The sequence below is a fragment of the Crocuta crocuta genome, unplaced genomic scaffold (assembly GCF_008692635.1).
Source record: "Crocuta crocuta isolate KB4526 unplaced genomic scaffold, BGI_CrCroc_1.0 scaffold367, whole genome shotgun sequence".
Lineage (NCBI taxonomy): Eukaryota > Metazoa > Chordata > Mammalia > Carnivora > Hyaenidae > Crocuta > Crocuta crocuta.
In genome coordinates this window covers 1,358,267-1,386,262 of record NW_027527936.1, presented here as the reverse complement: position 1 = coordinate 1,386,262, position 27,996 = coordinate 1,358,267, and the positions used below count along the sequence as shown (strand labels likewise).

The 27,996-nt window shown below is 39.8% G+C and overlaps 1 protein-coding gene across 8 annotated transcripts in view; it reads left to right on the top strand.

Moving 5' to 3' along the window:
• SCMH1 (Scm polycomb group protein homolog 1) overlaps window positions 1–27,996 on the top strand; it is a 159,112-nt gene that overhangs the window by 59,099 nt on the left and 72,017 nt on the right. For all 8 annotated transcript variants that reach the window (XM_077752005.1, XM_077751999.1, XM_077752000.1 and 5 more), the window contains 2 exons: window positions 16,302–16,390; window positions 19,341–19,584. In XM_077752005.1, coding sequence (XP_077608131.1) covers window positions 16,302–16,390; window positions 19,341–19,584 — 333 coding nt within the window. The remainder of the gene's footprint in view (window positions 1–16,301; window positions 16,391–19,340; window positions 19,585–27,996) is intronic.

Here is a 27,996-nt window from a genome sequence, read left to right as displayed (position 1 = left end):
TTTAGAGACTATTATCTGAACCCTAAAGTACTAAGTGCTACTGGGTTGGTCATTCTTTCTACATCTTTTTGACATAGAGAGATAGGAACTGCCTTGTTGTTGTTGCTTTTGTCATTATTATTATTAAAGTCATTAGTTCATATTGATACTTCCTGCTAAAATTTGGGACAAATGGTGCTTTTATTTACTTTATCTTTGCTGTCTTAAATCTGTACCTCCTTTGTACCACAGCAAAACCCTAGTTCTCCAAGTCACTAGCAAAATAATTCAGGTTTTTATCCTGTGGTACACAGACAACAGCCTCAGAATAACAGTACCAACACTTAACCACCATTATCATTACTGGCAGTGTTTGAGTTCCTTGCATTTCTTGTTTTCTTACCCTCAAATGAAGTATAGTCAATATATTAATATTATAAGGTCGTTTGGATTAGTTTCTCTCTGGGAGGCAGTGCCACCAACTTGATATAAACCTAGGTTCATTTGTTGTATTGTTTTTTTATTTTTAAAGATTGCTTCTTAGAAGTTTTCCCTTATAAATATATATGCGATACACATCATTCTTAAAGTCAAATCTATAAAGTCACATATACTAAGAGAAATCCCCTTCACTTTCTTCCTCTCTTCTGCCATAGGTACTCCCATTTTTTAAAAATACAAATATCTGTGTGTGTGTGTCTGTGTGTGTACATATATACATAAAGTATTTACTATCTTATATAAATGATAGCATTCTGTACATATTGGTCTTGACCTTGCTTTTTGCCATTTAATGAAATACCCTAAAGATGACTTCTTTGTTCCTTTTTATATTTTATATTCTTATATATAAGAATATAATTATATAAATATAAAATATTTATATTTTATATTCTTCATTCCTTTTTATAACTGAGTAGTACTGTATTATTCTCAACCTGCTTGGTGAATTGCTATTTAGAATCACTTTGGTAAGTTATTAAAAAGTACAGTTGACCCTTGAACAACATAGGCTTGAACAGTACAGCTCCACTTAAACAAATTTGTTTCTGTAAGTACAGCACAGTACTATAAATGTATTATCTCTTCCTTAATATTTTCTTAATAACATTTTCTTTTCTCTAACTTACTTTATTATAAGAATACATTATCTAATACATATAGCACACAAAATATGTGTTAATCAACTCTTTACATTATCATTAAGGCTTCTGGTCAACAGTAAGTTGTTAGTAAATTGTTGGGGGGAGTCAAAGATTATACGTAATTTTTGACTGCAAGAGGGGGTAGATGTCAGTGCCCCTAAATCTCACATCATCGAAGAATCAACTATAGAAGTTCCCAGGGATAATGGTGATGATCTAAATCACAGTTTTTCAATAAATTCTCTAGAAACGTACAAATCCAGAAGGAAACCAAACCACCCCTAATTCATGTTTTAACATAAATGAGAGTCAAGACATGATTTTAATTACATGTTGTCTACATGTTCAGATAGAAAGAGCTGATACCTGACTCATACCAGAGTAAATAGTTTTATGTAGTTAGAAATTACATTTAAAAAGGGGAGGGCTGGGGGGCATGGGTGCCTCAGTCGGTTAAACATCTGACTTCGGCTTAGGTTATGATCTCACGGTTCGTGGGTCTGAGCCCCGCATCAGGCTCTGTGCTGACAGCTAGCTCAGAGTCTGGAGCCTGTGTTTGGATTCTGTGTCTCCCTCTCTCTCTGACCCTCCCCTGCTCACTCTGTCTCTATCTCTCTCTCAGAAATAAATAAATAAACATATCTAAAAATTTAAATAAATAAAAGGGGAGGGTAGTGGGGGCTAGCACAGTCAAATCAAAATCACCTCCAGGAAAAGATAGGCCCATTTAGAGTGGGAGATACTGAGAACAAAGCTAAGACTTACTTGAATAGAGCCATGGATATTGGGGAATCCAAAGGAACGAGTAGATTGAAAGTCTGCGTTGAGGGAGTAGAGATAGCACTCTTGAGAAGACATCTACCTTTGGGGGAGGGTAGACATTGAAGGAAAAGCAAAGGGTTGTGATTCAGAATTGTACAGAAACAGAAGAGAATCATAAAGTCAAAAGATACACCAGACACTTCCCACCCCATCCTAACAGCCTCATCTACTAAAGAAACTGCATTTCACTAGGTCAACAGAAAAGTCATAACCCGAGATCCCTGCCAGAATAGAACCTTCTGTTTTTGACAGTCCAGGAAAATTTAAGACATTTCAAATGTTTAGGAAATAGCAATTGACACCTGTAAAGAGCTTCTTTATGACAAAAAACCACAGATAAGGATAAAACCATTTTAACTACTGAAAATTCTGCCAAAATCAGTGACTAACCAGAAGAAAACTATTGTACAACAACCCAACTTGAATTAAACAAGTATTGACAGATATGAAAAAATACCATGAATCATAAATTTTAAAAGTCAGACTAGAAATGCACAATAGACAGGAAGATGTGAAAATGGAATTATCCAAACTCAAGAAAAAAATTGAAGAAAAAATAATCTCAATTGACTCAATTCCAAGGTGCCCAGTGGACAATAGATTTAACTGGAAATATAATAAGGGACATTGAGAAGAGAAGTAAAAACAGCCAAGGGAATAAACATAAATATTAGAAAAAGTTAAAAAGTATCAGAAGGGAACTGTTGGATATAGAATATAGTCAGCAAAGATTCAATGTGTATATGTAAATGTATAATTGGAGTCTCTGAAGAAGACAGACAAAACAATGAACCAGAATTAATACTTACATTTTTCAAAAATTAAAGAAAACCCAAACTTACAGATTGAAAAGGCCTACCTTACTCCTGGAAAAATTGATTCAGATTGGTTACTCTAAGATCTATTCTAGTAAAACTGTTACATTCCACGAATAAAGAAAAATTTCCTCTGAGCCTCCAGAAAAAAAGGCCAAATTATTTACAAAGGAAAGAAAGTCAAGTTTGCATCGTACTTTGTACAAAGCAGGACAAAGTGGAGTGGTGTTTTTAAGAAATTCAAGGAAAGGAAATAGGAACATGGGGTTTTATATCTATACAAGCTGGGTTTTTTTCAGGTAATGAGATTATACCAAAATATGTTCAGCATGCAGGAACTCAGGAAATGCTGTAACCCAGGTGCTCCCGGAGCGAGGAGTTACAGAAGAGCTTCATCCAAACAAGGAATGCTCAATCTAAGACAAAAACAAAGGTGGAGACAAGATAGAATAGTATGCTGTCAGTCTGGGTCCAGTGGGAAGAAAGAACCCACAGAGTAATTTGAACACAGGAAGTTTAATATAATTGTTAACTGTAACACAGGGTTGGGGTATTGGTGGGTTTGGCTCATCAAAAGGAGAACTCTAATGAATATAAGAGCAGCCGCTACACTAGAGCTGAGTTAGAGGGCCCAAGGAAGAGCCTCCCCTCACCCATCCTCAGGGCTGAGATGTAGACCTTGTTGGAGGGGGACAGCTGTCGCTCACCCTATGAGAGAAGTTGCTGTGGTGCCACAAAAGTGGAACTTGCTAGGAATTTGCCTTCTGGGATGCCTCTAAGGAAAGCTGTTCATGAAGAGATGTCTCTCTGGAGTGCTATAAAGCCATTTAAGAGGGGTGTAGTGGTGGTGATGGCTACTGATACTACTGGCTGTCATGAACTGCAGAATATGGTCAACAGAGAAGGTGGGAGTGCTGCAGGAGGCCACAAAGCAATTACACCAGAGCCAGGGAGCAAGCCTCCTTTCTCCTGTGATATCCCTAGATGGGATCAAAGGATATCACCTAAGACTAATAAACCAGATAGAAGCCTAAATAAGGAAACGGTATATTAAGGATATTAGTATAAAGATAACTACTAAAATAAAATTCCAAAGCTTCCTAAATAACAAAGGAACACAAAGATCAAGAAACAGACCACACAGAGAAAGAGATGAACTAAATATGGAAGACACAGTAAATAAAACGTAATGTGACAGCATTGAAACCAAATGTATAATTTATATTAATAAATATAAATGATTTTAACCTGGTAAAAGAAAAAGAATTCAGACTGGTACTCAGAATCAAACCCAGCTGTACACCTAAAGTCAAGTGAATGAGAAAGACTCGAAATAAAACGATAGTTAAGGGTATGAAAAGGAAAATCAAACAATACAATAAAAGAGATTGTAATCCTGAGATTAGACAAGGTAGAATTCAGACCAAGAGGGGCGGCTGGGTGGCTCAGTCAGTTGAGCGTCCGACTTGGGCTGAGATCATGATTTCACAGTTCGTCAGTTTGAGCCCCGCATCAAGCTCAACTCCTGTCAGCACAGAACCTGTTTGGGATCCTGTGTCCCTCTCTCTCTCTGCCCCTCCCCCTGCTCTCTGATCTCTCGCTCGCTCCCTCGCTCTCTCTCACACACACACACACACACACACACACAAATAAATTAAAAAAAAAAAAAAAGAATTCAGACCAGGGTGCATTAAACAAGACAAAGAAGACATTTTATAATGCTTAATGAAATGAAAATGTAATAATCAAAAATATTTTGGAACCGAATTACAAAGCATTTGTCTTCATAAAATGGAAATGATGGTAGGTGCAAAGAGATACAAACGCACTAATAGATTTAGTACACCTCTCAAGGCAAGGCAGGTCAAGAGGACAAAAAGTAAAGGTATTGAAGTCTTTAGTGAATGAGGTAGCTCATGTATGTGTGTACATATCAAACTCTCTACCCTGGTGAATACCCTTCTACATTGAAATCTAAAACTCTAAACAATTCTTGTTTGAAAAGGGAAATATATACCAAAATTGCAAAAATCCTAAAAAAATGATAACACACAGCAGAATTTTGAGGTCAGTTAAAGCAGTGGTTGAAAGAAAACGGACAGCTTTAAGTACTTGACACCAATGAAAGTGAAAGGATAAAAATTAAGGATTTAAATTCCCAATTCAAAAAGCTACAAAAAGAGTCATGACACAAAATAAAAAGGAAAAAGAAAAAAGATAAAAGCAAAAGTTAGGTAGAAAATAGAAAGGCAATAAGTCAAAATACCGGTCCTTTGGGGGGAAAGTACCCAAGATACACAAACTGGTAGTTGGCCTACTAAAGAAAAGAAAAGGAGTAAGCACAGGTACGCAAAAGTAGAAATGACAAAGGGGGGAAATATCTTGATGTAAATAACAGGAAAGCGAGGTAAAGTAGGAAAATACTCTTTGTCAAAACTGACCCCAAGAGCATTACAATATTTAAACAGGTATGTAGAAAACATATGAAAGTTTTCAAAAGAACTGCACCTGCAGCAGACACTTATGTGCAGGTTATTTTACAGGGAAACCCTACAAAACCTCAAAGACCAGATTATCTACTACTTGAGTCACTACAGGTCAGTGACACCCAACAGAACTTTCTGTGATGATGGAAATGTTTTAGATCTGTGCTGTCTAGCCACAGGTGGCTACTGCCACTAAGGATTTTTAATTTTGGGTAATTGTAATTTAAAGTTAAAAAGCCTTACATGGCTGGTGGCTGTCTGCTGGACACTTCAGCCCCATATCATAGAAAAGTGGGAGACGTCCAGATTGTTTTTATGAAGTAGGCACCTCAGCCTGGTTTACACACACACACACACACACACACACACACACACACACACACACACAATTTCATGTATGAATTTTGTTACCAAAGTCCTAAGTAAAATATTAGGAATGAGAATTCAGCATATTTAAAAAAATAATCTATCAGAGCAAATTAGTGGGGGGTTTTCTGGAAATAAAAAGATTTAACTTTAGAAAAATCATGAATGAAGTTCACCGTATGAAGACACCTATAACAGGGGTGCCTGGGTGGCTCAGTCAGTTAAGCGTCCAACTCTTGAGGTCATGATCTCATGGTTCATGAGATCGGTTCATGAGATTGAGCCCTAGTCAGGCTCTGGGCTGCCAGTGAGGAACCTACTTGGTATTCTTCCNTGTCTCCCTCTCGCTGCCTCTCTCTCTCTCTCTCTCTCTCTCTCTCTCTCTCTCTCTCTCTCTCTCTCTCTTCCCCCCCCCTCCTTCTCCCTCCCTCTCCCTCTCCCTCTCTCCCTCCCCTCTCTTTCTTTCTCTCCTCTCTCTCTCTCTCTCTCTCTCTCTCTCTCACTCTCACTCTCACTCTTTTCCTCTCTTCCTCCCCCTATTCTTCCCCACTCTTGGTCTCATGCACTCTTTCTTTCTCTCTCAAAATAAGTAAACTTAAAAACTCCAAAAAAACAAACAAAAAAGATAGCTATGAGGAAGAAAGTTATCTGACTTTGAACGAAAATTAGCACACTACTAAGGACTCACATTTCCTGATTTCAAAGCTTATTACAAAGCAACAATACTCAAGACATGTAGTACTGGCATAAAGAGAGATTTATAGGTCAGGGATTAGCTTTGAAAGTTCAGAAATAAATTCATACACTTACATTCAACTGATTTTCAACAGTACCAAGACAGTGCAGTGGTATTTTCAACAACAGAGGCACAGACAACTGAATATGCACATACAGAAGAATGCAGCTGTAACTTACCTTCATACTGGATACAAAAACTAACTCCCAAGTGGATGATACTCCTAAATGTAGGAGCTAAAACTATAAATTCTTAGAAGAAAATAAGGGGGAAAAGCTTCATGACATTGGAATTGGCAGTGATTTTTTGGATATGACACCAAAAGCACAGGCAACAAAAAGAAACAAAATAGTTAAGTTGGACTGATCAAATTAAAAACTTTCGTTCGTTGAAGGACACTATCAACAGAGTGAAAAGGGTCAGAATGGGGAGAAAATGTTTTTAAATCATGTATCTGAAAAGAGGTTAATATCCAGAATATTTTTTTAAAAAATCTTTCCTTCAACTCAACAATAACAAAAACAAAATGACCCAGTTTAAAAATGAGGAAAGGACTTGAATAGACATTTCTCTAAAGACATATAAATGGCCAGTAAGCACATGAAAAGATGCTAATCTTTAGGAAAGTACAAATCAAAACCACACTGAGATACAACTTCACACCCATTAGGATGGCTAGTATCAAATAAATAGAAAATAAGAAGTGTTGGTGAGGATGTAGAAAAATTGAAATCTTTGTGCACTATTGATGGGAATTTAAATGGTGTAGCCACTATGGAAAACAACATGGTGTTTCTTCAAAAAATTAAAAATAGAATTACCATATGATTCAGCATTTCCACTTCTGGATATATAGACAAAACAATTAAAAGTAGGGATCCAAACATATTTGTGTACCAAAGTTTAGCAGCATTATTCACAATAGCCAAAAGGTCAAAGCAACCCAAATGTCTGTCAGTGGACACAAAATGTGGCATATGCATACAATAGAATATTAATGAGCCTTAAAAAGGAAGAAGATTCTAATCCATGCTACAATGTAGATGAATCTTGAAGTACACTAAGTGAAATAAGCCAGTCGCAAAAGGACAAACACTGTATGATCCCACTTATATGAGATACATAATACAGGCAAATTTATAGAAACAAAACAGAATAGTGGTTGCCAGGAGCTGGTGGGGAGGGAAGAATGGCAAATTATTGCTTAATGGATATAGAGTTCACTTGGGGAAAATGAAAAAGTTCTGGAGATGGATGGTGGTGATAGTATTCAACAATGTGAATGTACTTAATGCCACTGACTTTTGAGAAAGAGAAGGGGAAATATGTATACACACATTTTATAATATACATGAAATTACATATTTTATACACTTATTTTTATAAGAAGAAACACAGGAATGTTAAGCCAGAAAATAAGGAAAAGGTCTTCTATTGAGAATGCCTAGGAATAGTGTAGAAAGCATAACAACAACAGGGAGACTTCTCTGAGAATACTTTTATATTCTCATGACTTGCATTACGTAAATGTTTTACTTTAAAAATAAAACTAAAGCAGAGAAAAGAACAGATCATATTCTGAAATTGATTACAAACAGAAACAAACTGAACTATATGTATCAAATGGATATCATAACATTGGGACACATTTCAAAGAAAAAGTGGAACTTCAAATAAATTCTGATGTTTTATTAACAATGTTAGTAGTTCTACCTTAAAATGAAGCTATTTTGTGTGTATTGTAGATAGAGCAAATGAGTAAATAAGATACAAATATAGGATGGGGGAAGATGAAGAAGAACTCTGTAGTATAGAAATTGATTTGGAGGTATCTATATGAACTCTTAACTTTAAAAAATGTATATAGTTTTATATATATTTGTAGTATAATGATATAAATTCTGTTCATTGAAAAGCCCTAAAAGCAATGTGGTTTCTAATCCCATTCTACACTAAAAGGAATCATGGCTCCTTGGAGAAATGGCTGATTCCAAGGCTGAGCAGAAGAGAAAATGTAAGGTGAATTTGGAGCATTCTATTATGTCAGAAAGAAAAAAAATCTTAAAGAATGGAATCCTATCAGAAGGACACAGGAGCCCGCTTGAAGGGGCTCTGGTCAGCCCAACCTGGAAGAATTAGAGTATCAGACAGAATCATGAAAACAAAAGAACAATGGCATTGGCATCCACAGATCCCTAGTGATACACACAAAAAATTTTAGAGTTTCGGGGAAAGGTCTAATTACAGAATGTCAGTTAATAAATACAGAGAGAACAATAGAAAATTACCATTTTGCAACCACCATTTTAATTGATTCAGGCAAGGATAATCCGTGAATGCTAAAACCACAGGGTAAAAAAAGCTTATTGGAGAATAGGATGTTCACATAGTCTCGGTGTTTCCTACTAATTACAACGGGAAATGATAATGAAGAAGTCCGTCAATCACTCCTTAACAAGTGATCAGATTCAGTATCATCAGTAATTAGATAAACCAACATTATGAGCTTTTTAAAGTAATGAAGTGAGAAGTACTCAACATCACTTATATTTTTGTCAGAAATGATTAGCGTGAATGTAATCATAAGGAAACAATCAGAAAAAAATCCAAATTGTGGGATATTCTGTTAAACAGCTTGCCCACACTCTTCAAAAATATCAGTTTTGTGAAAAATAAGCAAAAGGCAACAGGATTGGTGTAGATTAAAGGAGACTAAAGAAACAGGACAACCAAATACAATATGTAATTCTCGTTCATCTCCTGTATTTAAAAAATTCAACCGCTGTAAAGGACATTTGGGGGACAGCTGAGGATATTTTTAATTAAATTTCTTGGGTATGACAGTATTACAGTTTTAAAGGAGAATGTTCTTGTTCTGAGGACAAATGTACTGATGTATATTTAGGGGTGAAGTGTCACTCTGTCTCTGACTTTCTCATGGTTCAGAGGACAAAGTGGGTGTAGATAGATGGAAAGCATATATGGTGACATGTTATTAGTTGTTGAATCTAGGTGAAATAGATACATAGTTGTTCATGTACTGTTTTTGCTACTTTTCTCTAGGTTTAAGATTTTTTCAAAATAAAGTTTAAATAAATTATGTACATAATTATACATATATATATGTGTGTGTGTTCATGTTCCCCAGGCCTCCTCTGGACCTCCCCAGAGTTGCTGAATCAGAATCTCTAGGTAATGGGGCTTGGGATTCTGCATGGTAACGTGACTCTCCTGAGATTCTAATGGAATTGGTCTATATTTGGGAAATACTGCTCTAGAAGAGCCGCCTTCTCCTGTAAAATCTTGTATGGTCTGCGTGTGTATGTGTGTGTTCTGTTCACCTAGGAACGTTCGTACTCCCTTGCAAGAGCCCTCCAGGAGAAGAGGTGGAAAGGTAGAGTGAGTTTCAGGTGACATTATTTTCCCAGCGCTGTCAACCTTTTCCTCACACCCCCTTGTTTTACTGACCTACTCTACTACTCAAGACTGTGATTATTTCTTCTTAAAAAGACTGTCAGGATCACTGGTTCTCAAACTTGGCTGCTAGTTAGAATCACCCGGAGAGCCCTTAAAATTTTCAGTGCCTCAGCCTTACCTCAGATCAGTTAAATCCAAATTTCTGGGGTTGGGACCAGTGGATTCTTTAATGCTCCCCAGGGGATTCCAGTGTCTGTGTTTGATTGTCCCTGGTCTAAAACAGAACCCGGGTTCTGGTGAGGCTCCCAGTCAAGTGTGTCAGGATCCCAGCACAAAGTCCTGGTCAGCACACTTGGTCACGTGTCCTGGGGTGGGTTTATGTGGTACCTTGACTTGAAAGGAACCCTTTGTATATTCCTGTCATTGATCTGTCTTTTCATTCACTAAGTAGCCTCCAGGGCCTGTCAGTAGAAAGGGGGATTTTAAAAGATAAAGGGCTCATTTATCACAGAATTATGAGCTCTTTATAGTAACCTGTGGGGGTGGAAACAACCCAGAATCTTAGATATTACTTTAACTGTGGTGTCCTAAATGCTTATTTTACAAAGGTAATTTTAAAAGTATTCTTTAGGGGCACCTGGGTGGCACAGTCATTTAAGCGTCCAACTTTGGCCCACGTCATGATCTCATGGTTCATGAGTTCAAGTCCCGTGTCGGGCTCTGTGCTAAGAACCTGGAGCTTACTTCAGATTTTGTATCTCCCTCTCTCTCTGCCCCTCCTCTGCTCATGCTCTGTCAAAAATAAATAAATGATAAAAAATAATTTTTTTAAGTATTCATTAAACTCCTTCTTGTCTACAGCAAGGACCCTGTCAGAGCCATGCATACATACATATACTTATCTCATGATTAGTCAGAACCCCCAATTAAATTAATCTGTATTAACTTGTGTCTGAGTGGGTATATGGGATTATAACAGTGATATGGGGATAGAGTCCTATCAGAACTATAAGGAATCCAGTCTCCCCAAATGGTCAGTTTGGGTATTCACTCCTTCATCGGGGGAAGAGGGTGTGTTCAGCATCTCTCTGCCAGTTTCACTTGTCCGTTCTTTCAGGCATGGGGTAAAACTGAGATGGTCTACTCACCCTCAGTTTGGAAGCATGGGTTTAGTTCGGTGTAATCATCTGACAGATACAGAAACAGGGAAAGGGAAGTGAGTTGTCCAGAGTTGTACAGTGACTTAGTGGCATATTTCTATACATGTATTTGTAGATATACATGTACATAAAGCTCCTCTGGGAGAAGAGAATGAGTTTGGAGTCATTCTGACGGCCATAGAGTCTAATAACTTCACAAAGCTTGGAATTATTATATGGGACAACGAATATGGTAGGGAGTGGGGACCCACAACCATGTGGTTCCTGGTGTGAGTGCTATTCTGTTATTTGCCACCAGAGGGCATGAACTGTGATTAAATTCTAGACCTATTGATGGTTCCAGAGCTTCCTCAGGTCAAGGTTAAACAGATGGATCCTAACTTATTCAGTAGTCCAACAGTCTTGGGAATATCTGGAAGCTCTGTATAAGTGGTTGCTTAACGTCATTAAAGAAATCCTAGGTAAGCACAGAACACTTGCAGCATGCCTGGGTTTCAAATTAAAGAGACCTGACTTTGTAATATTAGCTCAGCCTCTTACAAGTTTAGTTATGTGGCCATTGGTAAATTAATCTACCTTGACTTTTAACGTTGAATTTCAATTGCTTCACCCTCCAGATCCTTCATAAACTGCCACACCTGGGTTTTTTGGGGGTTTTTTTTGTTTTTTTTTGAGTATTAAATGGAATAACATGATAAAGTATCCAACAAATCCTGGTACCTGTTTAATGAGATTTTTCCTTTGTTCAATAAAAATCTCATGGAAATTATATTCTACCCGGAAAAGACATACACATTACAAGGAAAAAAGAAATAAAATTCAGGCAATGATAAAAGCTAAGGATAAATAAGAAGGGAGCAGGGGGCGCCTGGGTAGCTCAATCGGTTAAGTGTTTCTGACTCTTGACCTCAGGTTAATGAGTTCAAGCCCCGCCTCGGGCCCCATGTTGGGGAGGAAACCTACTTAAATTAGAAGGGAGCAGGATTTAGGAGGCTGTTATAGGTAGGATGGTATAAGAACACCTCTCTGAGGAGGTGATATTTCAACAAAGAACCGACAAAGATTTGAGAAAAGGGAGGAGTATTTGCGGCAGAGGGACACAGCATGGTGTGTTTGAGGAACAGAAAGACCAGTGAATGAGGGGCAGGTGAGTTATGAGAAGTAAGCAAGTTAACATACCTAAAGACTGTAGATTTATCTGTGTTATGGGATGTAAGCATGACAGTGATGTGATCTGATTTATATTTAAAAAACATGCAAACATATCTTTCAGGCTCTTATGTGGAGGACAGACAGCAGGGAGGTAAAGGTAGAGACAGAGAGTCCACCAGAAGGCTGCTGGAGCATTCTTGGTAGCGTGTGACTATGCCTTAGATCATGGTGGTCATTGGTGAGTGAAGAATCTCAAAAGGCGAGAAATGGTTTGTTTGATTGAAGGTATATTAGATGCACGCACCATCAAGCCTTGCTGACTAATCAGGTCATTTGTAGACATTTTGGTCCTAGCACCTGGGTTTTAATAAGTGGTGTCATGAAGTGAGCTGAGATGACTGGAGGAAAGAGCAAGTTGGGGGCAGGCAGCAAAATCCAGAGTTCTGCTTGAGACCCACTCATTTTGAGGCCTCGGAGCAGCCACGTAGACTTGCAGAACAAGGCAGATGGAAATACGAGCATGAGACTCAAGGCAAAGGATGGAGCTGGAGATATAAATTGGCAGTCCTACTTGCCAGGAGGAAACTGGGGGCCAAGAAGAGAACCGTGGCCAAGCACTGACGTGCTCCCGCGTTCATAGGTTCGGCTTTCTGACATACCTGTTCTTTTCCTCACAAGCAGGCCATTCTTTAATTGGAGGAGATCCTCAAATTACTGCTTTTAATCTTCTTCTCTGCCCTCTTTTACTAATTTATGACCCCAGACTCTTTTTACCAATAAAAGTAGTAAGGTAGGGCTGAGTGATTAAATATTTGGAGACATTAACATGTGGATTAATAATGAAGGTTCTGGAGACAGAGAAATTGGGCTTAAATCCTGCCTCGGCTATTTATTAGCATAGTAGCCTTAGAGATTTTACTTAATTTCTCTAACCTCAGTCCTTCCATCTATAATGGCCAGCATTTATCTAACACTTATTGTATACCAGGCTGTATTTTGAGTCTTTCACATGTATTAACCTATTTTAATCCATAGAACAACCCATCGAGGTAGTTACTATTTTTATCCCACTTTATTTTTGAAGAAACTAAAGCTAGAGAGAGGTTTTTGTAATTTACCATATGTCACACATCAGGTAGATGGCAGAGCTAGATTTGAATTGAGGCAGTTGGCTCTGGGACCACCACTACTTTTCTCATTTCTAATTCACAGAGTTGTAGTAGTGATTAAATGAGGTAACCCACGTAAAGTCCTTAGCACATAGAGCCTGGCACGTCATATGTGCATAATAAATGTTTTCTTTGGAAGGCAGCATAAATGTTTACTTTGGAAGTAGTGACAGAGAACCAGATGAAAAGTCTTAGGGCTCCAGCCTCATTCTACAAGAGCAGCTTATATGACCACAAATAAGTTTCTTAGGCTCTCTGGACTTCTGTTTTGTAATCTGCATCATAAAATTTTTGTACTATAAGGTCTCTGAGGGCCCTTTCAATGTTAAAATGCCATCTGTGACTTCCTAAGACAGGTTACAGATAAATTTGAATTTGGAGGAGGGTTCCACCTCACTTTGGGGGTTGGGGAATGAAGGACCTTAATAATTCTTTGGGTTGGTGACATTTCTGTGTTGCCCTTCTGCTCTTGAAGGAGCTTGCTAGGAGATAGTAAAACAGAGGAGTTAAGAACCATGAAGTCTGGAGTAAGACCACCATTTATTGGAACCTTCATCACTTACTACCTTGGACAAGATGCTTGAGTTTCCATTTCATCTTCTGCAAACTAAGAAGAATCATAGTGCATACTTCATAGTATTGCTTCAAATATCCAGAAAGAAATTGTGTGTAAAGAACTTAATACATAATAAGCAGTCAGTACACATTAGCTATTATAATATTCTAACTGTTCCCAGATGAGAGAACTTTTTTTTTCATAGTTCTTAAAGTTCCATATGAAATGGAAGCTCCCGAGTAACCCGTTTCTAAGAAATGGGTTGGTAATTACATGGCGAGGCACTTGTTGGGAACTAAGGGCACAGATCTGAGTGTTCTGACTGTGCAGTCATTCCTCCTACTCTCTTTTATCAGGTATAGCAAGCATTTTTCTGGAATAGTTGTGTCTTGCCTCGTCTTGCCTGTAGGTGTAGTGAACCATTCGTGGCCCATCTGCTCTGGGTTTGACTTGCATCAGCCCTCACCTGACCTGAGGAGAGTTGTTTTCCTCACACACAGACCAGGCTTGAATTTCTGGGAAAAAAAATTTTTCCCCTTTTACTCTGATCAAAGGAAAAGTTAACAGTCAAGAATCCTTTGGCCATGATTGTAAAAACTCAACCCAAAACAAGTTAGAGGAGAGGAAAAGGAGGAAGCAGGAATTACTGAGACCATGTAACAGAGAAGGTGAGGCCTGCTGCTGAGTGGGTTTGAACACAGTTTTAAACCTTGTTACGACTCCCCCACATCTTGCTGTACGTTGACTTTATTCTCAGTTATGTTCTCCCTGTAACAGTGCCAACCTACAAACACCCGTATAGCCATGATCTCAGGGAAAGACTCTTCTCCAGCATGTCTATCATGTCAGAAAACAGTTGACCAACTTGGGACACACACACACACACACACACACACTCACTCACTCACTCACTCACTCACTCACTCTTGGTATAGGGGAGTCTGATGCCCTTAAATGTCATTATTTTGTATTCCATGGCCAGGTTGGTAGTCATGTGATAGACATCCCCACCAAATCACAGAGAGTTTTTCCAAAAGGCAAAAGAACTAGGCAAGCAAAAATAGGAAACAATAGCAATTTTAGATTAAGTGACAGGAACATCCGCATTGCTGTCACCATTGTTGATGTGAAGGAGCTACCTCAAGACATCTCCCGACCATGGGGAACTTGGCTTAGCCTAGCCACCTTTGAGGCAGAAAGTTTAAATCATCTCTTATTAACATTTTCTTCTCTCTTTTCATGTCCCCCCCCCTTAAGTATAGTTACTAATTAATACTTAATTCCCAAAGCTGATTCTTCCTTTTTCGTCTTACCTGCATATTGATAGTTTAGCATAGTAGTCAGCAGTGTGGACTTAAGGATCAGATTGCCTGGGTTTCAATCCTGTCTTTCTCATTTGTTCATTTTTAAATCTTAAGGAGTTTATTTTATACCTCTTTTCTCATCTATAAAAGGAAGACAGTATCTACCTCACTGGGTTGTCTTGAGTAGATAGACTGTGGAAAGTGACTGCCTTAGTATCTAGTAAAGTCCTCAACAATACAGATGTCGTCGTTGTTATTTCCAGCTCTGCAGCTCTGGTGCAGCCTATCTGTTCGCTTATCAGGAATAGGAAAGCTGAGCACGATTGGGAGACTATCAAAAAGCACTAGATTTGGGTATCTCAGGATAGAGAGTTGAAGCCAAACTGAAAGAAGCCTTTGCAGCCCTAATTAGATGACCTAATTCTGATAACAGTCTTATCTTTACAGTTTATTAGTTAAATGGCACATTCTTCCTGGCTTTTACTTGTTGAACGACAATGGACAATTAATCTCTCTAAGCTGCTTTTTACTCTTTTGGAAAATGAGTATTTTTGGTTAGGATTATTCCCTTCCATGGTCATCATTGTCTGATCCTTAATTGTTTAAGTAAAAATGAATATGGGAAAGTGGTTTGTACTCAGCGTGTGTGCGTGCATGCGTGCGTGTGTGTGTGTATGAGAGAGAGAGAGAAAGAAAGAGAAATAATGAGCTTATACTGAGATAAACTAAAAAGATTTACTTGTGTATTGGGTGTAGCCCTTGACATATCTGGTTTCTTCCTAAGAGATTATCATCTCCCGTTTCACACTCTACTGTCTAGATCGTTTCCAAGTATTTGTCAATCCTATGTCACATCTCTTTTGGACTTGCGGGGGAAGACTTTTAGACGTTCTGATACACATTTTATAATCCTGGTCATAGAGTCCGAAAATTTGATTGGGGACTTTGTTCCACTCCTTACTCTGCAACATTACCTTGGGCAAGTTACCTTCCCTCTCACGTGCCTCATTTCCTTGTCTGTCTAATGAGGCGTTTCTTCTATTTAACCTGTAAGTCCTTTCCTAACAGTCTATGATTCTGTAACTATCACAGCATAGGCTGTGGCAGGAGTAGCTGGATTCCAAAGGGAAAACTTGATATCACCAGTCCCTTTGAAACCTATTTTTTATCTGTTGCCCATTATGTTTGCTGCAGGATTTCGGCTGAATGCCTCCTCTTGGCCCATGTTCCTTTTGAAGACACTAAATGGAGCAGAGATGGCTCCCATCAGGATTTTCCACAAGGTATGGTGTCCTTCAGATATCCCCACTGCAGACTGTTTAAGGTCAAATGCTTACATTCTTTCATTTACTAAGCCCCTGATGTCTACTTTATATTTATGGCCTGAGGATGCCTTCTCAGAAACTAGTTCGGCGGAAGGATTTTTTTAGTAGCTTATGAAGCAGCAGTTATCCCTGGAGGAAATTTCCCTGTAAGTTAGAATTTCTGTTTTTTGGGTCCCAGCTCCACCATTAATAAGCTGTGTCCTTTTGTCCTCATCTGTGTGTGGGAGTCTGTCTGCCTCACAGGATTGTTAAGAAGTTCAGATGTGTTTATCAGTAAAACCTAAAACAGGATATAAATCTAGCGGAGCTGTTCTTATTCTAGATCTTGGAATTCCCTGAGTTCCATATGCTAAACAGAGAGAGAGGAAGGAGACTATTTTTTTGAGTATCTACAGTATGTTCAGAATTGATCTACACCATCTCATTTAATATTCACAGTTAACTTTCTGAAGCAAGAATTATGATTTCCACTTTATGGCTAAGGAAATGAACACTTTTGAATAAAGAACTTGCCCAAGATCACATGGCTAGTAAGTGGTGGAACAGGGGTGTCAAACCTGTATCCGTCCATCCTTGTTTCTCAAGGGAGGAGGCACTCAGTCTGCTCTCAGCCAAAATCCTTCATGAGGTAAAGGGGCCTGAACCAGAGTTGCCTGTGCTGCTAGTTAAGTCTAAACCCTAAGAGCACTTTGTTCCCAGAACATAGTGCACTGGGCAACATACAAACCCTTTTGCTACAGAATATATCAACGTGGTGAGGGGGTTGAAGAGGGAGACCCACAAATATTCTTTTAAATGCTCTGCTGAGCCACCAGAAAGTTAGAAAACTCTCCAGAGGCCAGAATGAAGAGGGAGAACCAGTGTTAAGTGTATGTACGGCACCTGCAGATCCCTGCAGGGGCCTTGCCAGCCTCGCTTTCTAAGGATCTTGTCTTTTAACAGCCGTGGCAGGCTAGATGAGCCCTCGGGGCAGTGCAGGGCAGTGAAATGGGCCTGAGACTGCCACGTAGACAGCGAGGTCCGGTCCCTCAAGTGGTTCCTCCTTAGTGAAAAGACTGTTGACACTGCTGAGGAAAGTCTCTGCCGCGGCTCTGGGGAGAGGCGCAAATGGAGTTCACCTCCTCTGATAAAGCAGTCCAAGCCATGCCCGTCAGGGGTCCAGGTACGGTGCGTGTTGTCTAGGAGCTTCGGGGCTGTCTTGACATCGTTCTGAGTGCCTGCGGACGCGAACCCAAGGCCTCTCTAGAGGGTGCGGTTGCTTTCAACACAATGTCAGGAGTCCCACTGAAGAGGAGTATTCAGTTCAGAATCCCAGAACCCTCAAAACGCTCAGAACAAACCAGCATGAGGAGACGTCAGTGGACCCAACAAACAGTAAGGCTATAAACAGAGGGCTTCCAGATAACAGAGATAGCAGATAGAGAGCATAAATTAAGGTATTTGAAAACAATTAAGGAACAAAAAGCAATATGAAAGCTGGAAGACGTACAAAACCCTATTTTAAAAAGATTGTAAAAAATTGAACATCCTGAAATGAAATTTAATGATTCAAAGTACAAATTAATAGGTATATAAGAAACTAGGACTTAGATAAAGAGGAATTAACTGAAAGATATATGTAAGGGATTCCCCAAAACACAGCACAGAGAGATAAAGAGGTAGAAAACCTCTTAAGGAGAAGAGACCAGGAAAATAATATTAAAAGGTCCAATATATGCTGAACATGAACTTCAAAAAGATTAATTAGAAACAATAGAGAATAGGAATATTCAAGAAGATATTAACAGTTTTCCAGAGTGTGCAATAAAGACAAATACATACCTTAAAACATCACAGTATTACTGAAGTCCAGAGAAAAGATCTGAGCAAATAATTATACAGGATACCTTACAGAGGGTTACAGGTAGCCTGGCCGCACATTTCTGGACAGGAGCCATGCAGGCCAAAAGATAATAGAAGAGTATCTTCCAAGTACTGAGAATAAAATCCTTGTCCACCTAGAATTTTATATCTAGCCATACTATTTTTTCAGAATAAATATAAAATCAAGCCATTTCCAAACAAACTAGTACAAGTAGTTACTAACAGCCACTGAAAGAACTGACAAATGTATTTTAGGAGGAAGATAACTGAACCCAGAAAATAAGAATGGAAGTAGTGGTGGTGAGGAAAGACTGCTTAACACATGGGTAAAACTAATCAAGCATTGCCTATAACTGTCTAAACTAAGTATAGTAACAATGTGGAACTAAATTATCAAATAAGTATTAACTTAGGAGTAGATAAAATAGTCTAAGGTCCTTGTCCTATAATCCAGCAATTCTACTCCTACTTACATACCCTGAAGTAACCCTCCGACATGTGTGCAAACGAACTAGTGTAAGAATGTTCCTTGAAACTCTAGAAACAGTGAACAACTAGAAATGATCTCAAATGTCCATCAGAAGAGAATGAATACGGTGCGATAGACACACATAATGGAATATGAACTATTAGCGTTTGAAATATATTGGAGCTAAATTTGTCAACATAGGTAAATTTCAAAAATATAATGTTAGCCACACACAGAAAGGTGTAGGATGATATGTACAGTATAATACCATTTATATAAAATTTTAAAGTATACAAATGGGTTGATATAGTTATGAGGAATGGGCACAAGAGGGATCCAGCTTCAAAAATGTTACCTTTTATTTCTTAAAAAAAATCTGAATCAAAATGGTAAAATGTTAGGGCTTAAAAAGTAATTTTTTGGTATACTCTGAAATTCATGTAAAGGAAAGACAAAACTCTCATCATAAATCTTCTGGAGCAGCCAGTGGCTTTTCATCATCCAGGCTCGGTAGCGGCTGGGGCACACAGCCTCTGTGTTTGCATCTAGGTCTGTATCTTTCTGTTTCTCATCTAGGAACCGCCCTCGCCTCCCCACAACTTCTTCAAAATGGGAATGAAGCTAGAAGCTGTGGACAGGAAGAACCCTCATTTCATTTGCCCAGCCACTATTGGGGAGGTGCGGGGCTCAGAGGTGCTTGTCACTTTTGATGGGTGGCGAGGGGCCTTTGACTACTGGTGCCGCTTCGACTCCCGGGACATCTTCCCTGTGGGCTGGTGTTCCCTGACTGGAGACAACCTACAGCCACCTGGCACTAAAGGTAAAGGCTCGTCCCTGAGCTCTTGAAGTCAGGACCCAGGCTGGTGAGGGAGATTGCCTGGGTCTCCCACGTTCCGCGTATCTTCCGGCAGCTTAGTATAACACCAAGGTTGACCCGAGAGCAGTCAGAAACAATAAGAATTCAGTGTCAAAGGAAGCTAGATGTGGAGTTTGGGATAAAGTAAAAGTTCCTTGCTCTAAAGATCCTGGTTTATTCTCAGGCAACTGGCTTCTCCTCCCTGGCACTTTGGTTCCTTGACCTCTTTCAGAGTTTGTGTAGTATTGATTGTCTCAAGGTGCACCTCCGTCTTGGGTCCCAGGGACTTTATATACGAGCTGGAGTAGCATCGTGTCATCAGGATACTTGAGAAGCACTGTAACACAATGGGAAAAGCATGAGCTTTGAAGCAAAATAGACTTAGGTTTGAGTTCCAGCTCTGCCTTTTTTTTTTGCCAGCCATGTGGCTTTGGGCAGTTAGTTCACCTCACTAAACCTTAAATTCTCTGTCCGCTAAAGAACGCCTGCTTCATAAAGTTATTGTGAGGAATAAATGAGATGTCATGCATAAAATGTTTACATAATATCTGGCAAACAACAAGTGCTAAACAAGGGTTGTTATTATATTACTGCTGCATTATCATAGTTATCACATACTATATCTATTATGATTACTAGATAATGTATATTATTATATGCCACATTACCAGTATTATAATGCTATTACTATAAAAATAACCACTACCAATGGAAGAATATATATAAAATACTGGAATAGTACCACAGAGTAATTGAATAGTAAATTATATTTCTAATGATGATGATGTTGGACATCATCCAGAATAGAATTTGAGATAGCTGCTCTGAATAAAAGAAAGACTAAGAATCTCATCCCTGAAGCCTAAAGTTACTAGTTAATCTGAGGGCATAGAAAGTCCCCCTTCCTATTGTCTGTCAGTTTCTTTTCTAAAACTCTGTCGGTTTCATTCATTCAGTTAGCCTGGTATTTATTGAGCACTTAACTGTGAGCCAAGCTGAAGATACAGCAGTTACAAAGATGAAAAACATTTCTGCCCTCCTGGAACTTCTAGTGGGATGTGATTGGTGATAAACATTGAGATCACAAAATAACCAAGGTGATTTCAGATCCACAATTTCTCCTCAGGAATAAAGTATGGTGAAATAGTGGCAGCAAAGGTGTGACTGAAAAGGAGGTGTGAAAAGTTTGGACGTATGTGTGCATCCATGAAGCCATGACCCACAATCAAGATAATGAACATACCCATCATGCTCAAAAGTTTTCTGGTTCCTCTTGGCAGAGGGAAGAGATTATTTTTTTAAATATCTATTTGCTTATTTTTGAGAGAGAGAGAGAGAGAGAGAGAGCATGTACAAGTGGGGGAGGGGCAGAGAAAGAAAGGGAGACACAGAATATGGAGCAGGCTTCAGGCCATGAGCTGTCAGCACAGAACCCGACACAGGACTTGAACTCATGTACTGCAAGATCATGACCTGAGCCAAAGTCAGATCCTCAGCCCACTGAACCACCCAGGCGCCCCAGGGGGAGATTCTTTAGATACAATTTCTTTTCAGGAATATTTGTCTGAAAGGATGACATTTGAATTGAATAATCAGAAAGACAGTTCCAAACAAGGACGGGACATACATATCATGGTGCTGAGACGTGAGTGAGCACCTGTGTTTCAGGGGCAGAGAGAAGACTGCTCCCGCTCTAGTGTGCTGTGTGAGGAAGAAAGTGGCAAAACCCTGTAGGACCTGGAAAGCCAGAGTGAGAATTTGGGTTTTATTCTAAACACGTGGGGAATTGTTAGAGGGCACTATGTAGGGGAGTGACAAGATGTGATTTACTTTTAAAAAGTATCCACTTGTATCCAGAATTCAACTCAACAATAAAACAGACAACCCAATTTAAAAAATGGGGAAAGGGTTTGAATAGACATTTCTGCAGAGAAGATAATATAAAAGGCCCATAAGCACCTGAAAAGATACTCCATGTCATTAGCCATTAGGGAAATGCTAATCAAAACCACAAGGAGATTCCAGTTCACACCCATGGGTAATATACAGTCAAAAGGCAATAACTAGTGTTGGTGAGAATGTGGAGGAATTGGATACATGGCTAGTGAGATTGGAAAATGGTGAAGCCACTTTGGAAACAGTTTGGAAGTTACTCAAAGTATTAAACATGGAGTTACCTGTGACCTAGCAATTCCACTCATGGGTATACACCCAAAAGAATAGAAAACATGTTCATAGAAAAATTTATCATGTATGTTCATGACAGCATTATTCATAGTAGCCAAATAGTAGAAATAGTCCAAGTGTTCATCATGTGATGAACAGATAAATGTGGTATATTCATATAAAATCTTGTTTGGCAATAAAAAGGAAAGGAGTCCTGAAATAGGCTACACCAGAGATATACCTTAAAAGACATTAGACTACGAGGAAAAAGCCAATCACAAAAGCCCACACATGGCATGATTGCATTTGTACGGGATGTCCAGAAAAGGCGAAAACACAGAGACAAAAGTAAATTAGTGGTTGCCAGCGGCGTGGGGGAGAAGGGAAATAGGAAGTGACTTTGATGAATGTGGTATATATTCTCCACAATTAGATAGGGAAGATGTTTGCACATCGGTGTATCTAATAAAAACACTGAATTGTACACTTTAAAGGGGTGAATCTTACAGTGTATGAAGTATGTATCAGTAAAGCTATTATTTAAAAAATCCCTCGGACTGCTTATGGAGACTGGGTTGCGCTATGCTAACTGCGGGCAAGGAGGAGGTGAGGTTGCTGGCACTGATTAGGTTGGTGGCACTGAGGTGGGGAGAACTTGAGATGGGGGCAGAGCAGCGGTAAGACACACTTCCGCCTCAGGAAAGCGCTTATTCCTCTATACGCTTCAAGAAACCAGTGCCTGAGATTGCTATGAGAAACCCATTGCTGTCTGTCTGCAAGCCCTGTGAGGCAGCATCTTCTCTGGAAGCAGGGAGAAAAGAAGTGACTTGGAGGTAGTAGCAGAATCATTTTTGTTTACTTGAGACAAACAGGAGAAACGTCAGTGCCCCAGGCTGTGTTCAGTGAGTAGGTTGATCTCACTTTCTTGCCTGGAGAGTTTTGTTACTCTTACTGGTAGATCCCTTAGCATTTCTCCAGAGCCAGAAGGCCAAGTCTCTGTGCCCAGGAGTTGTTGGGCAGGCATTCCTTTGTGACTGTGCACCGTGCTGATAAGAGAGATGACTCACTATGTGGTTGGTGCTTCCCGAGGCGTTTGCTGACTGTTTTTAACAGCAGTTGACCAGAAGGGCCAGACTCAGAAGGTGGAGAGAGACCTCCTTCCGGTTGGCATTTCCAGACTGGGTCCTTTGGCCATCGTTCAGCAGCCAGAAGTCCTCCAACACCTCCTTTGTCCCCCACCCCCCTGTAGGTTCTGCAGTGTGGCTGCTCAGTAACAGCAGAACTTCAGCCACCTCGGTGTCCTGGCTAGGGCACAAGTGATCCAACGCGGAAAAAATGTGGTTACTCAATTCATTTTGCAAAACAAGATGTTCTCTCTGTGTAAGCCTGTTCTCTTTCTAATCATCTTGTCTCCTCCTCCCTTCCTACCTTCTGGCCATCAGTATACAAATGGTAAAAAAAATTCAAAGTAATATGAGATTGTTTCTTGCTGTCAGTAAGTAGGAGGAAAAAAATACCAATTTTATTCAATGTTCTTTTACATGCATCACTTCACTTTATATTCCTGGTACTTCTGTACTAGGTATAATTATTTCAGATATATCTTATTTATGAGAAGAATAAAGTTCAGAGGATTAAGTGACTTAGTTCTGTTGATATTTGAGTCTAGAGGGAGAAGCCATGGACATCTTCCAGTAGGACCAGCTGGCCTTAGAGCCATGTTGCCTTCTCACACATCTCTGTACTATCCCCATTCTCCTTCAGACTTTCTTCAAAGCTTCATTTGAGACCCTGGATTTTGGCTTCCAGATCCTGATACAAAATAGGAAAGAAGCAGTGTTGTGTAATATCGAAGCTTTGAACTAGGATCTACCCCCAGCTGGGCCACACACGTCCATCTTTGAGCAAGTGATTCCTAATGTGAGAGGTTGAACTAGGTGACCCTCTACGGCCCTCCCACCCTGTGGTACCATCCGTACCTGCTCTTAGGGATGGGTAACAAGCGACCTCTGTGACAGTCTCCTGCTTGACTCCAGGTCCAGCCCACCTGCCACCTTGCTCTTCCCTCCACCCACCTGGGCTCTGCCTCTCAAGGACTCCTGCATGCCGGCTGTTTTCTCCTTTGCTAAGAAGTAGTATCCTTTTTAACTCTTGAACTCCTGGGGCCCAGCCAACTCTCATAAGCAGCAAATACAAAGCTTGCAGTTAACCCAGGGTACTTGGTTATAAAAGGCAAGAGGTTTTTTGTTTTGTTCTGTGTTTAAGCTCATCACTTTTTTTTTACGTGTGACTTAACATAAAACTGAAACAGGCAAGTTTTACTTTTTAAATTTAAAAAAACAGAGAGTTTAAGTCCATTTGACATGACTATGAAGCTTAACTATTAACTACGCCTCTCACCATCCTAACATCCACCTAACCAACCCCCCCACACACACTGATTTCAATCTGGGCAAGCACCTTTTAGATTAGAGCTTAGCTTCCTGTGCAACTTTACAATAGGAAGACAATGTGAGATGCGAGCTACCTCATATTTACATTTTTATTATAAATTAGTGTGTTGCTGTCTGGATTATACTCCAGGTTCTTGTGACTTCATAGAGTGTAAACTGGGTCTGGATGCTCTTGATGTGCTGATACAAATATGGGGTCCAGGAGAGGTTCTGCCCTTGAGCACACCTGTTGGAGTAAAAGGCCAGTCAGGCCTCCTCTACCTTTTCATTCCATGCCTTCTACCTGTGGCATCCCACAAAGAGAACACTTCAGAATCCAACTCCGTGCTATGGTTGAGGGGCAGTAGTATTACTCTGGTCCAGGGAGTAAGAATTTGATGCTTAAAAACAACATTTCAGAATCTCTCTTCCCGTTATTTCTGTGAAACATTTAAAAAGTATTTCCCAGGGTCACCTGGGTGGCTCAGTCGGTTAAGCGTCCGACTTCGGCTCAGTCATGATCTCACGGTTCATGGGTTCGAACCCCATGTCAGGCTTTGTGCTGACAGCTAGCTCAGAGCCTGGAGCCTGTTTCAGATTCTGTGTCTCCCTCTCTCTCTGACCCTCCCCTGCACACGCTGTCTCTCTCTGACTCTCAAAAATAAATTTAAAAACATTAAAAAATTTAAAAAGTATTTCCCATACTTTATGGATGGACTCTTCGTCTTATAAAACTACCTAGGAAACTATACTATAGTCCCTTTGGGATTCTGGCTCAGAAAAACGATTGGTTGAATTGTAATCCTAAACTGTGCAGGGGAAAACCAGGGTAGAGGCAAGAATAACACAAGCCAGGCTAAACTGTGGGTCCCAGCATGTAGGTCAACTGACAGGCTGATTTTCCTCAGCCGTCCATCCATTTGTTCAAGTTCTAAGCATCAAGCCACAGCTGAGTGCGAGGCATTGGCTTAACTGAGGGAGCATCTATCTGCCTTTAGAGTTTACAGTTTGGGGAGCATATAGACAAATAGAGAATTCCAGCTTCGTAGTGATAAAGGACAGAAGGGACCCTACCTAGTTTGGAAGACTGGAAGGTGGAGGTCAGAGGAGGCTTCCAAGGGAAGTGACATCAGACTGAAACTGGAAGAATGAGGAGGTAGCAGAAAAATTCTAGCTAGCAGTGGGAATGGCGAAGTAGAGGCCCAAGATTAAAAAAAACAAAAAACAAATATAAATGTTGAGGAACTTAAAGATGTTTAGACAACTAGACTGCAGCGTGTAAAGAGGAATGGAAAGAGGGAAGGCTGGAGAAGAAGCATGGGAAAGACTGTTTTTAAAGATCAGGGTCTTTGCCCTAAAAGCAGTGAGAGCCATTGAATGGGCTTTGTAGAGTCACAGGTCAGATTTGTGTTTTAGAAGACCATTCTGGTAGCGGTGAAAGGATGGGTGGCTTCTGGAAGCTGGAGGCAGACATGACTTTTAACAAGCTGTCATAATATGCCAGCTAAAGAATTGAGGCAGCGACGTTGTGGTGAAAAGGATAAAAAGATCAGGGGGCATATTCTTTGAATAAAGAACCCAAAATAGGAGTTCTTAGAGTTGAACACCTGTCACAACTATTTTATTTATTTAACAAATACTCCTACAACATGGAAAATATTGCTGGTTTTTAGTATAAGCAGTAATGAGAGAGCCAAAATTCTCCTTTTTGTTTTGTCTAGAACTTAGGATTTGTTACTGCCTAGACTCCTTGTTAAATGGAACTAAGTTATTAATTTCATCTTTATAGCCCCAGCACTTGGCACATGGTGGTTATTCAATAACAGTTTGCTGAGTGAACCAGATCATGCTGAGTTTTCTGATTCCATTTCTATTCATCAGCATCTCAAGCCACTATTCCCTTAATTACCAAAATGAAAGTGCTACTCCCATTTTCACAACAGAGTAAAATCTACTTAAACTAATGTTCTGCTTTTTAAATTTTGGAAACCTTATGTCCAAAAAAGGCAGAATGGCAAAGGGCACTCATCTCCAGAAACATTTGTATAGCTATACACCTGCCCTTCCACCCAACTTCCTTTGCTCCTAAGCCATAGCAAGCAGGAGAGTGTTCTCTCCACGGGAAACTTCTGGCAACCAATATGCCCTGCTTGTCTCTGAGAAGGTGCATTCACTAACCATGTGGGCACATTGATCAATAAGCGAAAACAAATTTTTTGGTGCCCTTAATGAGGACAGCTACTTAGTTGTTTGGCTGTCTTCCTTTTTACCTTCTCAGATATACTAGTTCCAGGCCTCGCCTTTATTTAATATACCATTTCCTCCCTCCTCAACGCATGCATGCACACACCCACAAAATCTCTGTCATCATCCCAGATTTGGCCTCGTACTCTACTTACATCTAGAAACTAGCCTTTATTCATCCATGTGGCCAACAGTTGTAAAGCAGCCCCCCCTTTTAGTAGTGCTAGGCTCAGTGGAGGCTAGAGACAGGTGCCTGCTTTCCAGGGTGAGTGAGTAATTAAAAGGCAAAAATGAGCATGTAAATGCAAAGCACCAAATAGCACGTGGTAGATGCTGACTCTAGGTTCTCTCTGAACAATCTAGATGCCTGGACATCTCAAGAAAACTGTGCAAGAAGTGTTCAAAGGCTCTATTTTGGTCAGAAAAAAATTTGTGTATTTGTGAGATGAGGCTTGTGCAGTGAATTAGTACTCCCATAACTGGCTTTCTCTTGATTGTATGCTTACGGTACACAAATAGAAATGGGAAAAAGGGACAGTGACATGAGACATTAGATTATGAAGTGGGGATCTAGGTTCTCCCACTGATTCTAATTATATCTGCTGAAAGGACTGAGAAGTCCCGCCCCATACCTCTCTTCCAGCTCATTCCCTTGCCTTCACCAGCCATAGATCCCTGAGAGTGGTAGCAGTTTTTTGGCACATGTAATGAAACAACTGGCATCTCTCAGACTCCTGGAAATAGTGAGATGTGATTAAGCAGTTCGTAGGTTTGACCACACCTGCTGTTTTCCTTAGCATTCTTAGACCCATGTAGTTTTCGTAGGCAGACTTTTATTGCAGCACCTACTATGTGCCAGCATCAATACATATCAACTTGCAAAATCCCCTAGCTTAAGCAAGTGTATGTGGTTTTTAAGAAAGCCAGACTGGAAATCAGTAATATAAACTCTATGTGGTTACATTTTCTCCCTTAATTATATGGGTGAGTTTTTGAGGAAATATTACAGCTATAATCTCAATAATAACTTCCTAAGTAGAAAAACATAAACATCCATGTATATGAAAGAAGACGAGGAAAGCTTGGCAAACTCTTCAACAGAGCAAAGAAAAAACAAGATAATTAGGGTGATACAGCAAGAAGGCACAAGTTTGCAAGCTTTTGGGATTCATCGTCTGGCGCTAAGGAAAGCTGGAATGGGCTCATGTGACTGGGTGGCTGACCAGCGTGTGCTTCACCACAGTGTGCTTTCCCACTGCCTCTCGGAGGGCCCTGGGTTTCACCAGTCACATTCACAGATCATCTTCTGAGAACACATAGCCCTATACTTGCAGAAATTCCTCCCAAGTCTTCCTACGTATTACCCTCGACAGCTAAGGCCAGTCACTCCTTTGTCAGTAGTAGAAGGTTCTTAAAGTGGGCTTGTGGTCCCATCATGCATGATTTTATTCTTCTCTCTTTCCCCCGACTCTCTATCAGTCTAAAAACTCCCCAGGAAAACGTGAAATGTCTTTATAGTTGTAGCGGTCTCCTC